Source organism: Thalassophryne amazonica, chromosome 13, assembly GCF_902500255.1.
Source record: "Thalassophryne amazonica chromosome 13, fThaAma1.1, whole genome shotgun sequence".
NCBI lineage: Eukaryota > Metazoa > Chordata > Actinopteri > Batrachoidiformes > Batrachoididae > Thalassophryne > Thalassophryne amazonica.
Window position 1 is genome coordinate 62,094,241 of NC_047115.1, and position 18,232 is coordinate 62,112,472.

The 18,232-nt window shown below is 38.7% G+C and overlaps 1 protein-coding gene across 1 annotated transcript in view; it reads right to left on the reverse strand.

The window, feature by feature from the left end:
• Positions 1-5,804: 5,804 nt before the first annotated feature.
• LOC117522780 (exportin-1) overlaps positions 5,805-18,232 on the reverse strand; it is a 98,319-nt gene continuing 85,891 nt past the window's right edge. The window contains exons 16-22 of the mRNA XM_034184167.1: positions 17,997-18,160; positions 15,956-16,090; positions 12,531-12,714; positions 10,534-10,640; positions 7,978-8,172; positions 6,176-6,343; positions 5,805-5,939 (exon numbers count right to left, since the gene is read on the reverse strand). Coding sequence (XP_034040058.1) covers positions 6,194-6,343; positions 7,978-8,172; positions 10,534-10,640; positions 12,531-12,714; positions 15,956-16,090; positions 17,997-18,160 — 935 coding nt within the window. The 3' untranslated portion in view covers positions 5,805-5,939; positions 6,176-6,193. The remainder of the gene's footprint in view (positions 5,940-6,175; positions 6,344-7,977; positions 8,173-10,533; positions 10,641-12,530; positions 12,715-15,955; positions 16,091-17,996; positions 18,161-18,232) is intronic.

Sequence of the window (18,232 nt, forward strand, 5' to 3'; positions counted from 1 at the left end):
ACCGAAGAAAGCTGTGGGACCAGGCTGGCTGCACACATGCAATGGGGACCAAAAGTCGCAGTGCCACCCCGTCTACATGCAGCTTTATTCCAAGCTTCAAACTCCATATACTTAAAAGGACAATGCAGGAAAATGTTATTATGGAAAACAACAGCTAAGCAGCAACTATGTAGTCCCTGATAACCTCCAACAACAGGCGATGCCAGGCACAAACAAATGGCAAAGTCAAAGGTGAGAGGGGCAATGACTCCTCAATGTAACATTTACTCAGCAAATCCTAATGTGGAGAACAAAGAAGAAATAATTACACTTAATGCAACCAATAAGACCAAACATTCTCCCAGGACAGTTCAGTCAATGCTCCAACCCAGAGCAGCAGCACATATTACAAAAACAATGCAAGGAAAATGTGAGACACTAAAAATGGCAATCTGGAATGACAAAACGACTTCACAGATTATCACCAAATTTGCACCACAGATAGATATCAGGGTTTGGAGACTCCATTGAATTTTAGCTAGGTGATCCAGAGCCGGTATCAAGATTCACTTTATATAGGCTTTGAAGAAAACATCAAAATATTTCATGGATTCTCACCAAATTTTCACCATTGATACATATTAGAAGACACCATTAAATTTTTGGAGGTGATCCGGATCCGGATTCTGGATGAACACTTCACACTATATACACTTTGAAGGATTATGTGAAAACTGCATCACAGATTTTGATGAAATTTCAACACAGATACATATTAGGCCATGGAAGACTCCATTAAATTCTGGAGGGTGATCTGGATCCTGGATCAAGATTTCCCTTTATATAGGCTTTGAAGGATTATGGTCAAAACTACTTCAACAGATTCTACCAAAGATAGATATTAGGGCATGGAAGACTCCATTAAATTTGAAGGTGATCTGGTGTAACAGTTATCTTCCCTCCTGGATAACTCCAAGAAGAAACTTATCCTAGGATATCTTACCCCCCACCCTGGATATCCAGGGGGGTAAGATATACTGTACACCAGAGCCAGATTGGCGGACATCAGAAATCTCTGACTGCTCCTGTTTGTTGTATTATATCTAAAAAAAGAGAAAAAGAGAACCATGAAGGATCCGCATCAGTATTTGTTTTTAATTGTAGTATGAAATGATTTATCTTTGCAGTGGAATTGAACAATCAATTATTTAGACTTCAGTGTTGGAGGCTTTATTTGACATGTTGCCTTGTGGTTCCAGGGAGACACCCTACGCTCAATACAATATGATCAATCTGATCTTCCTTTGTCACCATTCAACCTCTTTTCTGATATAGTTCAATCTGAACTTATCAGCTGCCATGCCCATTTTGACAGCTGTGACACATAACTGCACGGGAGGGAAACAAACCAAAAAACAAACAAACAAAAAAAACCCCAACAACAAAAAACACAGGTGTTACAACAGCTTTAGAGTATCAACAGATACCTGACAACTTTATTTTGTCAGATACTGAACTGTATGGAGACACATGACATCAGAAATTTGACTTAAGGTGCTTTTAGAAAATTTTTTTAGTGCTAAAAGAGCAGCACAGATGTATGTCGCGGTCTACCCATAATGCATTTGTGCAGACACAAATGTATGACCCGTGTCAGCCTCCTCTACCATCAGTGGTGATCACCGATGTAAATCCAAAAGGCAGTGTTCATACAGAGATAAGATGCCAGTCAGTGGCTCTAACTCTTAGAGATTCTTGCTTTTCCCCCCAGGTGTACACTTTGACAAGCCTCACCTTATATGGACGAGGGAAATCCCGAAGGTGTTCCTTGAGGCAAGGAATGTCCTGATTTAAACTGAACAGCCCAGTCACAAACACCTTCACCTGAGCACTAAAAACACACACAAACTGTGAGGGAGCTACTCCACAACAACAAATACAGTATGGACTGCACCTGTCAGAGTGCGCACTTCAGTGTGCGTTTGTACTCACTCTTGTAGGTGAGGAAAGGCCGTCTTCAGCAGGTTGGCTACGTACTCCTGGATGAAGACTTGGTTATTGGCAGGGCTGGCTGGGTTCAGCGCTGTGGTGATCTTTCCCTCTTCCACCAGGTTGAACATGTAGGCCAGGATGGAGGCGTGCATCGTCAGACCTTAGACCAATCACAGCGTATTTACTACGAGCGCACAGTACCAGATATGGGGAGAAAGCTGACCCACAGTAAGGGCATCATATGATGTGTTAGCAGTTAGCAAGTCACCAGTGTTGGTTAATAACAGTAACACAAGCATCGTCTCAGTGACACTGACTCTACAGTAAACTCACACTGGCTGAAAACTGCATCTGAACTTTAAAGTTTTCTTCCAGCTGGAAAATAAAGAATTCTGCTCAAGCTTCCTACCGCATGTCAATTAAACGCTGCACAAAGGAAAACACCAAGTTCACAATAAACCAGAAGAGAGTAAGTTGACCTGTGATGAACAAATCCAAGTGGAAAAGGAATCATTTCAGGACATTTTATTTTGGGATGAGGAAAAATATGAAAGAGGGCATGTGTCAGTATTATGTCTGGAGAGTCACAGTGACTATGAGTTGGATACCACCCAATTCTCTACTGTGAAAAATTGCCCTCCAAACACACCCACGTTCAGTGATCACAAAGCGAGTCCTCTCAAAATAAACAGCATCAGCCCCTTTAGACCAAAACACAGCACTCTGTGCATCCACACGCATATCCGACCCACGCAATCATTTGCAAATGACTAACAAGGTAACAAAACTACCAAAATCACTGAGCTGACTGATATACCACACACACACAACACACACACGAATGAATAACAAAATATACAGCATTTTTGAGGAAGAGATGAATACTGTAATCAATTGTCATCAATTTGCACAAGATAATTTGAACATTTTCATTTTCACTGACTTTAAAGTAATACAGTCTATATTTTAATTATAACTTAATTCACATCACATCAATGAGCGCATGTTTCTGTTAGCATGTGCTGTATCCTGAATGGATGCCAGCACCACACTGTCAAATATTTTGTGAGATTACTGTTAACAGTATAAATAAGAATACAGAAGAATCTGATGAGATCTGGCAACACCAGATCAGAACCAAAGAGTGACAAAAGTAATGACAGTCGCACTGTAGACTTTAATCAGTGGTGTCAAAAGTACACACATTTGTTACTTACGTAGAAGTATAGATACTGCAGTTTAAAAACAATCTGGTAAAAGTTGAAGTATCAACTTGACCTTTTTATTCAAGTAAAAGTGAAAAGTATGTGCTCCAAACCTACTTAAAGTACAAAAGTATAAAGTAACCTTAAAAAAAAAAAAAAAAAAAAAAAAAAGGTAGATGCCACTATATGAATGAAAGCTTAATTTAAAACTGATTCGTTCTACATGTGGCCCAAGACCCCAAAACCCAAAATTACCCCCCCAACACCACCTGCATGAAAATGTTTCAATTCTAGAAGCTCTGAAATGCAATCTGGGACTATTCCAGACAATAAACTGCAGTGAGTGCAGCATCCATTTAGTGAGAAACTTTCTATCAGATTCATTCCAGTAGTATTCTGCTCTTACTAGGATGCAGCAGTTTTCTAGTTTGGCAGATAGTTCGGGAGGAAATCACTGAGAAATTAACACATTGACAATATGGTTTGACCGAAACAAACTGTCATTAAACTTAAATAAAACAGGGATGAAATGGAGGTGTAAGAGTCACTAGGTGTTCACAGGAAACACTTATTTATTTCTGTATGTATGTATGTATGTTCATTGTTAGTTGCTTTTATATTTTATTTTCTGTTGTTTCTATTCAGGTTCTTTTTGTCTCTTTCTCTGAAATTGTATATAATAATTATCATTAGATATTAATATATAACAAAAATAAATTTAAGAAATATTACAATTTTAAAACAAATGCACCCGAGCGTGAAGACAGCTGGAACTGCTTCATGCTAACTTTTTAACATTGAAAATGCCATAGATATGCTAACGTGTTAGCGTCGCTCCCATTTTTAAGTTATAAATACATCTATCAACTGTTTCAGAAGACCATAACAGGTCGGTTTAACATAGAAAAGGTAAATAATACTCACAGAAGTATGCTCTTTAGGGTTTTAGCGGGGGAAAATTAAGCGAAAGAAAGAAAGAATAAACGAAACAATAGGTTGAAGCATTGCTTCAATCTGCAAACCACTGCTTCGACTGATTCAAAATCCATTCCTTTATCTTCATTGATCCATGTTTCTGATATAGCAATTATGTTAATTTTTTTTTTTAAATTGACTTAAATATTCTTTAATGTTGTTAAAGTTTGCATACAGACTTCTGCTGTTGAAATGGATTATTGATAATTTGTTATCCGTTTTAATGATCCGATTAAACTGTTCATCTGTATAATAGCAACAAACTGTCATAATATTTGAGAAGAAATTATTGTCCGGGTCTATATCGTGCTCCAAGTCCAGTACATGTGGTCTGTGTATTTAAATGTTCTCAGTTCTAGTTTTCCATGATCAGCAATCCTGTGAGTATATCCTTCTTGTCTCCAGATGTAGATGATGTAGTAGATGAATAGGTTCCTCTGGTCTGTATCATGGTGTTGTGATGTGTTTGTGTCCTCATACCTTATTGGTCGTATTTGTCCAGTTCCTCGATGTTCCTGATTACCATAACCTTCGCTTGTTCTGGTGTTCCGTTCAGTTTGATGAATGTTTTGCAGTTGGATGTCCATGTCTGTTGAATTTTTCCCTGCTTTTTTAAGAGACGAGCTTTCCTGGCGATGTCTGCGTTTCTTTTGGTCAGATGTTCATTGATGAATACGTTGTTCCTTTGAGTTTCCGTCCCTGTTTTAACAATGCCATTTTATGTTTTCTGTTGACAAACCTCATTATAACTGCTCGCTTGTCTCCATCCTCTCTCCTGGGCAGGGGTGGCACGCTTCAATGTTATTACAGTCCATTTGAATACCTTTAGATTGCAGGAAGTCAGCCCACCTGTTGTTCCACTGAGCTGGCCTCCCTGCTCACTGGCCTCCCCTCCGCTGTCTTCTGACACCGCCCGTGCGTAGGATCGAGGTTTAATATGAATTCCTGTAATAATAACGTCGTTCATCCTTGTGTACTGTTCCAACTCTGCAACACGGTTCTCCAGGTGCACCAGACGCCGGTCTTTCTCGGCATTCTGGATCCGGAGAGCCTTCACTTCTTCCACCAGCTCCATAATGGATTTCTGCTGCATTTTAACAACAGAGATTTCCTCAGACAAAAAGTCCAGGGACTTCTTGATATCGTCTCCCTCCTCCGCCGTCAGTGCCTTCTTTGGACCCATGGTCAGATAAATCCGCGCTGGCACCTCGGTAAAGCCGCGCCGGTGGATGTGCGCGGGCACCTCGAGCTTCCGGTGGATGTGCGCTGAGGCGTCAGCGCACATCCACCGGCGCTGAAGCCAAGGAGTAACGAGGCTGTTTGTTTTAAAATGTAAGGAATAGAAAGTACAGATACTTGTGTGAAAATGTAATAAGTAGAAGTCGGAAGTAGGCAGAAAATAAGTAATGGAGTAAAGTATAGATACCTAAAAAGTGTACTTAAGTACAGTAACGAAGTATTTGTACTTCGTTACTTGACACCTCTGACTTTAATGCATAGTCAATATAAATTAAATACATGGTTCTCTGTATAATTTCTACTAAGTAATTCAGTAGAAATTATACAGATTATAATTATTATACAAATAATTATACAAATTATAATTATACAAAACTCTGGACAGGCCAAAAACTGACATCTGTTTGAACCCACCAGCAGTGTGAGACGTGTCTGTGACGACAGAAAAAATGTGCTGCAGGATATCACAGAAATATGTCTGGTAGAAACTCTGAGCAGCTGCTTCTTCCTGGGCCACGTTCTGCAGCATTGTGTACAGAATCTGTAGACCTGGTTCAACACAAACAGAAATTCAGCTTCACAGTCCACAAAACATTGTCATGTCATATTTTGAAATGAGTGGATATTATAAAGCAAATGGCAAAAACCCAACAAACAAAAGTTCTAAATATATAATGGTTTGTGTAATGCACTTTTTAAAAAATTTTTTTTTAACATTTTTTCCTACTTTGCAGTTTTTTGTGGTTGTAAATGCAGTTAAGCGTGCGTGTTTGTTCCAGCCATACCTGTGTCAGCCACATTCCTCATGGTGTGCTTGAAGGCCCAAATGATGGAGTCCAGCACCAGTTGAACTGGGCAGGGGGGATGGCCAGGAATGCAGGGAAGCAGTGGGAATTAACAGCTTGGAGTAAGTAGAAGAAGTGAGTTCTGTGTTCTGGATACTCTTCAAAGTTCTGTTGGGGGGGGGGGGGGGGGATATTTTGAGTCACTCAACAATCCAGCAGTGCTGAGCTATCAAGTGTAAATAGTAACTGAAGTGCCTAACTGTGACATCTGCACAGTCACACAACAGTACGAGTACATGTGTAAAAATTCAAACTACCTGATTAGAAAAACTATCCCCTATGGAAATGTAAACAGATAGTTTGTAAGAAATGCTGTCAAGTAGCCAACAGATACCCACTTAAATTTTACTTCCATGTAGGAGGTAATGAATTTTTTAATGTTCCAAGACTAAAACTGTGACCTTTATCTACAGGAAAAGAATGACTGTAGTGATACGTATTGACATTGTGTTGCATCTTCATTGAAACCTGCCTCTCATCCTTCTTATTTCTTTTACAGAATAATCTGCACAACAATAAGCATTTCATATCTATAGTATAATAGCCAAGTGGATTCTGTGTGCATGCGTGTTTGGCTTCGATCACAGAATAACTGGAGAGAGCTGGCATTTGCCGTTTGGTATGCTTATGTATTTTGGGTCAAGTATGAATGCTGTGAAAACGGAAAGTTGACAGGACTAATATTTTTGGAGAAATTAGCGATATTAGCTAACAACAGTGATCAATGGACATTGTACTGCAATGCACCATGAGAGTTTGGGGTTTAACAATGTTGTTAATGTTACTGATTTGTGTTTTAGTAGTTCAATTAGTTTAGTCAGCTTAGTTAAGTGTCATGTTCCCGTTACATGAGTGAAAACTGTACTGTGTTTGATATCTTCCACCACTGTCTCTGTTTGTGGGTGGGTAAAAATAAAGATATCTGTTTGCTGCAGAATGCAAAAAAGACAAAAAGCTGTGCGTGCGTATAACTTTGATCACGGACAAAGTGGGAGAGCTAACATTTTCTGTGTGGTATACTTATGTATTTTGAGTCAAGCATGAGTGTGTGATTTTATTTAGTAAGTTCAATGTAAGTACATAATATAATTGTAAATACATTAAAAATACATGGATGACACACAAAAGTAAGAATATGAAACAACAATACTGATAATAATAATAATAATAATAGTGTGTATATGATAAGAACCTAAACAATTTATAAATACACAAACAGTAAATTAACATTAAAAAAATTAACAGGAAATAAAAGGTTTGAGTTCTTCTCAAAATTGTTGAGGTCTAAGGTCATTCTGGACTCACACACCATTCCAACTCATTATAGAAACTTTGCACAATTCATTACCACCCTTGAAAAATGTTAGCTACCTATTTTATAAACACTACCCAATCTAGAACCCATGGATCACCACGGGCAACGCGCTAGTCATATTTAATGTTACAAAATACAACACCTGACACATGTTCTTGCATTTAACTCAGATATAGAGTTAAGGAAGCAATGCCATTTTTCCTAAATACAAACATGTTATAATTTTGCCCCAAAAATATTGCTTGAAAAACACAAAGTGTTTATGGACATTCATACTGGCTGTACATCTGCACGGTCTGTACAATAAATGTTGCATGTTTCCTTCACACATGAATAATAAATCAGTTTGAAAAAAAAAATTACAGCTGACCAGCTCAACATGAAGTAGTGGAACTTTATCTACAGCCTCTGATCAGTATGCAAGTACCTTGTTGATCATGTTCAGGGTGCACTCAAAGACAGCATCAAAGATCTGGGGAATCTCGCTTGTGATGTGCCCTCCCAGCTTGTTGACAATGGTTGCCATAGTACTGAGGACCTCAGGCTCACGGGCAGCTGGGACGTTGCGCTGATAGTCAATGAGGACGGCGTCCAGCAGTGGTGGAACAAAGTTCTCCCCAACCTAAAAACAAGAATTATTTTGGTACACTTGAGCAGACCAACAGCAAGTGAGTGACAAAAAAACAAAAACAACAACACTGAGTGGGTAAAGGTTCTTTAAGTACCACAAAATTTTTATGAAAATCCAGTGTTTGCTTGTCAGTAGCCTAATTAGCATGTCCATTCATTTAATCATATCTGTGTCAACACAAAACAGACATGTTTCGGTTACTTCCCCAACCAAGGTACCAAGACCTATTAACGGGTGGATTGAGACAATGGAAATCTTTACTTGTCCAAGTACACAGACTGTTAACATGGCAGAGAATCAAACCCAGGTCTCCATAAAGGTACCCCAAATTTTTTTCCATTGAGCTACATGCTTTGCATCTCCCCAACCAAGTAATTGATCATTTGTCAAAATCATTCCACTGGTCCCTAGGATTTTCCAGAGAGACCTGGTACAAAAGATATTTTGTCATCACCTTTGGCCAGTGGTTTGGATAAAACCCTCACAACCACACACAGGGCTGTGAAATGAAAATTGTGAAATCCGAGGAAAATTTGCAGGGGGTCGGGGGGGGGGGGGGGGGGGGCAGTACAGCTCCCCGGGGTCAGAAATAAATTTTATTTTTTGATACTTTTTCAGCATCTCCTGGAAAAACAAATCTCAAAATTAGTGGATATTTAAATGATCCTATATTCAACCTGTCAATGATGATGTTGAAATAACAGAATATGATGTGGAAGTAGGACCTGGAATGATTTTCCTTTTAATTGTAAACCAAATTATGCATTAACTCAGAACAATTAAACTACATGAAATTTATGAAGACTGAAAAGACTGTTACAGCATTTCAAAAACCACAGCTAAAGCTTGTAGAATATTTGGAAAATCATGGTAAAATATCAATAACTTACCTTATAGTAAAAAGTCACATATTCTTGTGTAAATTCATGCAGCCTAAATCCATTCAAAGCCACAATGTCTTTTTTTTTTACAATGAAAGAAAGTCTAGATTAGTGGAAAAAAAAAAGTCACAATCTTGTCTAAAATCCTGTTTGAAGAGCAGAATGTTTATTTTCCAGGGAGAGAAAAATTCTTAGTGTTTTCCTGAGAGCACAATTCACTTTTGCTGTTTCTTTTATCTTTCAGGTGTGTTGATGAAGCCAGCGACAATTCCACAGATTCTTGTCCTTATAAGACTTTTTCAAACAATCTTTCTCGCCATCTTCTCTGTGTGATGTCGGTCCGTGACACAGACATGCTGCACAAATCTTCTTTTAAAAACTTGAACACTCTAAAAGTTTGGGATATCCACATGCTAAGTTTAGCTTAAGCATCGCACAGGAGGCACACAGCGTCGCCGCAGCAACCAACCAGTCCTGCTTTACAACAACTGTTGTAACAGCTACGCTTTGGGTGGCATTTTTCCTCCATGAAACTCAGCGGATCCGAGGAAACTGATTTGTATCTGTAACACAGATCAGTGTCCGCGGACTTATAAAACTTACACGATGTCGTAAAAAAAGAGAACGCTTTGCGATAAGCATTTTAAAAACTCAGTGATGTTCACGAATAAAGAGTACATCACTAACACCGCACACCCCCCCCATGATGAAATCCGTGGATCCGCGGAGTTTTCACAGCCCTGCATACATGAAGACCAAAAACACCAGGACTCTAAAAATATAGATACACTCCTGATGGCTGAATCCATGAAGTCTCTGAATGCCTGGATCTTGGTCTTGGACAACTCCAAATGCAGAAACTTTGGACAGAGACATTGTCACGTAGTGGACAACTCTTCATCACCGCACAATTTGCAACCCTCCAGAGGCAAGATTCTTGGTGCACTCTGCTATTTCTTTAGCCGGGGATGAGTATCCAATCGGCTTTACCCCCATCCCCTATGTAATGCGTACCATCCTCTGATGGATGACAGCAGCTGAGTTACTCTTATTGTAGAAACAATACGTTTTAAAAGTTTAACCATGGAGTATACCGCTGTAACGCTAAATCGCAGCACGTAACTATAGTATAGGCAGAACACGCACTGAATAGCTAAGGGAGGAAATGGTTAAGTATGCTACAAAGAAATAAAATGTGTTTGATCTAAAAATATAAAGCGGATTTACTGTTTTTCCACTCAGCTGTTTGACTAGTGGTCAGATAGCAGAGCATTTATTGATAACAAGCAACTGTGTAACTATAAGATTTTTGTTTAACAAATAAATTCCCCATGCAAACGTAAGGTGTGAAATGCACACTACAAAACTCCAGACAAGTGTAATCTTTGAGGAAAACTCAAAACGTACAGAAAAGTAAACATCAATGATGTATTTTGCTTCAACTTGTGAGGCATTCAGACTCATTACTGACCATCTGTGGATCATTTGATCGGCTGACCCAGCCTGAGATCAGTTTCAGTGTCTCTCTTTTTACTGTCCTCATACTCCGGATCAACGGCTGTTTTGTCACCATCTCACCTAGGACAAAAGAAAAACAAAACCCAGGACATTTAATGTATAAATCCTGTAATACACATCTAAGAATACAGAATTAACAATTCTGGACACTGACTGAACAGTGAAATGTTTGCCAGAGGAAGAATATGTGCCTGGATTTGCGCTCATCAACTTAAATAGCAAACTGATCCCAAGTTCACACAATGATTACATGCAAGTAGGATTTAATGATATTGATATATTTCTCTGTGACTGATTCTCAACATCTCTGTAACTGATCCTAGATATAGATATGAGATGTCTGCCTTTAGAGTCCTCACCCTCCTGTGATTTCTGAGGGACAGATGGTGACACATTAGAAAGAATGTGAAGTCCATTATGGAATTTTGGGAAATGAAATATAACTGAAATGAAAATTTTAGTTTGCATGACAGTACAATGATGCAAGAGAGACTATATAAAGCTTTGTAAATAACTGTCGTAAAGTCAGCCAAATTACAAGTCTGGTTTTATTTAGAAACAAGAGCAATCAGAGATTTCTGATGTCCACCAAAGTGGATCCAGATCACCACCAAAATTCAGTGGAGTCTTCCATGCCCTAATATCTAGCTGTGATGAAAATTTCATCAAAATCCATACAGTAGTTTTGTTTGCTAACAGACAGACAAATAAATGCCAATGATTTTATTATGTCCTTGGTGGACATAATGACTTAAAATTAACAGTAGAATTACAAACTACATGATAGATCATTTCATTGATCTCAACCACCCTCACATGGATAGCCTATATTCATTCACGGTGAATGAATATCTCAGTGTCTCATGAATAAAGACATAAATGAACTCTGCAACACCGCGCTGTCAATTTGATCAACATTCCCATCGGTTTTGCCCATAAATGGACCATACCTGCTATGCTACCCTGATGTGGAACTGCTACACAGCTGATTGCATTAAACTGATTTCATGTGCAAGATACATATTTTTAAATGAATGTATAGGCATAGATATAGCTGATTGACAGATCAAGTGTATAGATGAGGACTCGATAGCATATATGTAAAATATCATTAAGAGTTTCAAAAAAAAAAAAGGTTTGTAATAAAACATTTATTTATAAATTAAATACACCAAGGTTACTGTATGGCAAGTACATAATAAAATGTTGGAATAAAATAAAACCTCTTGAGCCTACAGAATACTTTATCAGTCAGCCTGTAGAAGAACCTAACTTAAAGATAAAAATAATGATATCCTTAAGCCACTGACAAAGTGGTTTCATATGAAATCCTTCATGAATTGATGACAATATCAGATGCCCTCAAAGACTCAAAAGACAACTACACCTAATTTGATTTTCGATGATTAGTCATCACCTGTGCCCTATTCTCTTTGTACAGCTGGAGTTACTTGGGAAGGGCATCTGGCCTACAATTTGTACTAAATCAACATACAGCTCCATATCAGATCTGCTGTGGCAACCCCAGTGAGTAAAACAGGAGAGGCTCAAAGAAATTAGTTTAAAAGATTTGCAAAAATAAATACATTTAATTAATTAATTAACTAAAAAAAGAGAAAAAAAAAGAAAAAGAAAAAACTATACTGGCCACAGTATCTTCGGGTTTAGAACTGCTACATGGATGGGCATGGACACAGACACAAATCACTTCAGACTATGAGAAAATTATTTTTCACTACACTGCTGCATTAGAACCTAGACACCAGTGTGAATGACCTAGCAATTTTAAATACAACACCATCAACCAAGTGCTTAACTTGAGAATTACTATGTTAAAGTAAGTATCACAATTTTCATTTACTTTGTTCAAATAAAATTAATGTACACACACACACACACACACACCCCTACAGCATGAGGCATGCAGCTGTGCATAGACCAACCCCTCACCATTTGTCTGAATGGCGGCAGAGATATTCTCACTGAGGCACTTGTAGACGTTGAGCATGTCAAGGTAAATCCGTCCTAGCTGGATGACAAATGGGTGTCCTACAGCCTTGCAGGCCCTGACATTGGTCTTCAGGATGCTGCCAAGCTGCTTCACAGTCTCTGGGTCCTTCAAAATGTCCACATTCTGAAGGTAAAGGGAAAATAATCAGGAGGAGCACACAAAGTATTAACACACTGTTCTTGTCTACAAAACTGGACTGAGCAGCAACGTGCACAATATTTGCTGGTTTTCTTGCAAAATATGCAGTACTTGTACCAGTAAAATGCATTATGATCATACAAAAGTAGTATCAACAGCAGACTGACATGTGGTGGATCCGGTAAGTATTCACAGTGCTTCACTTTTTCCACATTTTATGTTACAGCCTTATTCCAAAATGGATGAAATAAATTTTTTTTCCCCTCAAAATTCTACACACAATAACTCAATGACAATGTGAAAAAAAGTTTTTTTTTTTTGTTTTTTTTTAGATTTTTACAATTTTTTTTATTAAAAAAAAACAAACAACAAACAAACAATGAAATAACATGTACATAAGTATTCGCAGCCTTTGCCATGAAGCTCAAAGTTGAGCTCACATGCATCCTCTTTCCTCTGATCATCCTTGAGATGTTTCTAAAGCTTCACTGGAGTCCACCTTGGGTAAATTCAGTTGACTGGACATGATTTGGAAAGACACACACCTGTCTACATATAACATCCCACAGTTGACAGTGCAGGTCAGCACACAAACAAGAGTGAAGTCAAACCAATTGTCTGTAGACCTCTGAAACAGGATTGTCTCGATGCATAAATCTGGGGAAGGGTACAGAAACATTTCTGCTGCTTTGAAGGTCCCATTGAGCACAGTGGCCTCCGTCATCCATAAATGGAAGAAATTTGGATCCACCAAGACTTCTCCGAGAGCTGGCCGCCTGTCTAAACAGAGATTGGGGGAGAAGGACCCTGGTCAAAGAAGTGACCAAGAACCTGATGGTCACTCTGTCAGAGCTCCAGCATTCCTCTGTGGAGAGAGGAGGACCTTCCAGAAGGACAACCATCTCTGTAGCAATTCACCAATCAGGTCTGTAAGGTAGAGTGGCAGAAGGAAGCCACTTCTTAGTAAAAGGAGTCCACCTGGAGTTTGATAAAAGGCACCTGAAGGACTCTCAGACCATGAGAAACAAAATTCTTAGGTCAAAAATACATGTTGTGGATGCACTGGGACACATCATCAGTGATGCAACCTGGGGTCACTGGGTGTTTCAGGTCTTACAACATCAGACACCCTTGCCCAGGCGACCCGACCGGGGTTGATCAGACTCCATTCTGTGTCCCAGCAGCATTAGAGACATCCTGGTTGAAAACCTGCTCCAGAGTGCTTTTGACCTCAGACTGGGGCCACGGTTCATCTTACAACAGGACAATGACCCTAAGCACACAGCCAAGATATCAGAGTGAGTCAGGACAACTCTGTGAATGTCCTTGAGTGGCCCAGTCGGCGTTCAGACCTGAATCCCACTGAACATCTCTGAAGAGATCTGAAAATGGCTGTACACAGACCCTCCCCATCTAACCTGATGGAGCTTGAGCGGTGCTGTATAGAGGAATGGGCAAAACTACCCAACAATAGGTGCACCAAGCTTGTGGCATCATATTCAAGACGACTTGCTGTAATTGCTGCCGAAGGTGCATCAACAAAGTATTGAGCAAAGGGTATGAGTTCTTATTAGACAGAACTTTATTAATCCCTTGGAAAGACTCCCTCAGGGAAATTGAGGTTCCAGCAGCATTGTATAGCAGCATACAGGGTAGGAAGCACACACAGCATCAAAAGTGAGAGAGAGAGAGAGAGAGAGAGAGAGAGAGAGAGAGAGAGAGAGAGAGAGAGAGAGAAACAATTTGCAAATATAAATATAAATACCAGACTAGTTAACTGGCTACTACTGTTCTTCTCCTTCCCGTCCTATGTCTTCCTGTTACTGAGGGGCAAAAGAGTTTTTCCAGTCTGTTGGTCCTGCACTTGGGAAGGAGCAATCTGTGGCTGAAGAGGCTCCTCTGGTTGCTGATGACTGTGTGCAGAGGGTGACTGGCATCATCCATAATGTCCAGCACTTTGTCCAGTGTTCTTTTCTCTGCCACCGTCACCAGAGAGTCCATCCAACTTCATGCCAATCACGCAGTCAGTCCGCCTGATGTTTGTCCAGCCACCTCAGCTCCCTTACATACATGTGATTTCTTATTTTTTTATTTTTTTAATACATTTGCAAAAATTTCAAAAAACATTGTTCATGTTTTCATTATGGGGTGTTGTGAGTAGAAATTTGAGGGAAAAAATGAATTTACTCTATTTTTGAACAAAAACTGTGTAAAAGGTGAAGCACCATGAATACTTTCCGGAGTCACTGTATTTCCTTTTGATGTGAAAGGAAGGTGGCCCAACACACCAATCTTGCAAACCAACTCCACTCTGCAAACTCTGAACATTTATTTTGTGGAGTGTTTATCCACATTTTGTCAAGCGCTATGGAATGAATTTTGGGTCTTTTTAATGCAAGCAAAAGAATTTTAAAAACCAAAAAAAATATATGTTTTTGAGAACAAAATTCAAGGTAGACTGTTTAAAGAAAAAAGTTACAAATCTTTCTGTTTTGAAGTCTAAAGTTTTTTCGCAAATCAGAACGTTTTGCAAGTGGCACAGTTCTGTTGTCAAGAATATTTTGGGCATCAATATCTTTTGTGAGCCAAAAACAGTTTTGAGAACAAAATTCAAGGAAGAATTTTTAAAGTAAAAAAAAAAAGAAAAAAAAATGATAAAGATAAAAATGACAGATTGTGAATCCATTCCTCTTCAAATCAAAAACTCTTGCTTGTGCATTAAACTATTTTGTAAGAAAAAAAGTTCAGTTTTCATGTCAAAAGGTGCATCAAAATCTTTTGCGAGGCAAAAAGTTTTGCCTTCAAGCTAAACTAGAGATAATGATGTCAGTCCTCTCCATAACACAAGATGTTCCAGACTTGTGGCTGTTGCAGTGACAGCAGCAAAGCAGGGCTATGCTGGTGACTGGGCCATCTGATGTTTTTTTTTTTTTTTTTTTTTTAAATAGTATACCTTGAATTTTGTTCTCAAAACTGTGTTGTGTCCTTGGATATTTTTTGCTTGCATTAAAAAGCACAAAATTCATTCCATAAGCATGGATGGTCAGTATCAGTAATTTAACATTCTTCACAAAGCAGACAAAGAATAGTATCCCATGAAAAATGTACAATTTAATGCTCACACCAACCACAGCAGGGCCACTTGAGTTAGAGAAACCTCTGAATCTGTGTATAACTACTGTATATTTTACTATATGTACAGAATACGTGGTGGAGAGAGACTTACCTTGGTGGCCTGCTGGATGATGCTGTCCCATACTTGATTAGGTAGCAGCATATATTTCTCTATCAGGTGCTCTTGGACAGCCTGGTCTGTCTGGGCTCCAATCATATAACCAACTGCCTCGTAGAAGGTGTGCACCTGAACACAAATCACCATATAATTTGACTCCTCATCAAACAAACAACATAAGAATAAGAAATCCGGAAACCCGTATTATCAGGTTTCCTGATTCCATCACCATAATTACAAACAGAATTTTTTTTTACCACTCTGCTAAATAAATAAATAAAATAAAATAAAATAAAATGGTCCTGGTCTTTATGTAAATGTGGGTTGAGAATAGACACAGCAATCTCAGCTCTGTTATTTCCCATTCTAGTATTAATGATCACATCTAAAAAGTGTAAATGCAGCTATAAAGAGTTATTTCTTCTTATTCCCATTTATACATTTTTCCATTAATCTACAGTTGTATGCAAAAGTTTGGGCACCCCTGATTATTTCCATGATTTTCCTTTATTAATCATTGGTTGTTTGGATCAGCAATTTCAGTTAAATATATCATACAGCAGACAAACACAGTGATATTTGGGAAGTGAAATGAAGTATATAGGATTTACAGAAAGTAACAGAAAAAAAAATACATCAATATCTAGTAGATCCTCCTTTTGCAGAAATAACCTTTTGCTTCCAATAAGAGATTCTGGTTGAAGGTATTTTGGACCATTCTTCTTTACAAAACATCTCAGGTTTGTTGGTTTCTGAGCATCGACAGCCCGCTTAAAATCACACCACAGATTTTCAATAATATTCAGGTGTGGGGACTGAGATGGCCATTCCAGAACATTGTACTTGTTCCTCTGCATGAATGCCTTAGTAGATTTTGAGCAGTGTTTAGGGTTGCTGGTGAAAGATCCAGCCCCGGCACAACTTGAGAACATTGTTCTCAAGAATCTGCTGATATTGACTGGAATCCATGTGACCCTCAGCTTTAACAAGATTCACAGGACCTGCACTGGCCACACAGCATGATGGAACCACCACCAAATTTTACTGTACATAGCAAGTGGTTGCACAATGAATTTGGACATTTAATATAACTGAGCCTTGAGGAAAAACAGTGACCAGTAATAAACATTAGAGAGAGAAATTTTGTGGGCATCCTCAAGGAATTGTGGGACTTTGGAGATGTTTAACATCAAACCTCAAACACACGAAGATGTAAAGAAGTAGATGAAAGGAGATTTTTGCAGAATACGACCCCTTTAATAAAAGTGGTGTGACTAGTTGATCCATTAATCGTATGGTCCGTCCTTCACAGTTCGGCATGCATATTAAACACGGATTACCCACAAGGTTTTCACTATAATGTGAAATACAGACTTATTGCTATGGTAAATTGTTTTTAAAGTAATAGCTGTGTAAATCTCAATGCAGAGTTTCAGTGAAAAAGTGTGAGCATGGAAGAGCAGCTGTGTGTTAACAGTACGGTAACATTATTTTGCGCATTAGCTCCTAACGCAGTATTTGCATTATAAATAAATAAATAATATGCAGTTTAAATTGATTTTCTTTCTTGTTGCAAAAGCAATAGAACCACATTTCAAAAGTAAATGTGACCTATAGACAGGTACTTTTTCTCTCTCGACGGGTTTTGGGACAGATGCAACAAATACGCCAGTGTGACATATAGTTTGGAAAACTCAGTAAATGTGCCTGTCTGTAATTTACAGCTCTTCAGAAGAAAAATATTGTTGGTTACATTAACAAAGTGAGTCCTATTTTTAAATGCGGTACCTGCCCAATCACTGCTACCTTATACTGAACACACCTACAATCCTTAAAGACATGGGGCCAGAAAATGTAGAATCACTGGACAAGTCAAAAAACTTTTCAGGGCATCATTTCAGCCCTGGAAATACACAGGGTAAGGGTAATACTAGTTCCTGTGTTGGAAAAATGTTAGCTGTGTGTCTCCCTGCAACTCTGCACAAGCATAGACTTGTAAGTGATCCATATGTTCATGTGTTTTTTTTGTGCAGACCTGTTGAGGTTGGAGATCACAGATGATGGTGTTGATGTTGTTGAGAATCTCATCAATGAATGGCATCACCTCTCCAACCTGCACCTGGATAAAATGGCGTCGACACTTCTGGGCAATTTTGATAAAGGTGTCACAAGCCATGTCCTGCACACCATCATGAGTTTCTGATGGAGAAAAGAACTTTGAGGGTTATGAAGAAAATCAAATTGTTGACAGATTTTACATGAAAGCAGCTC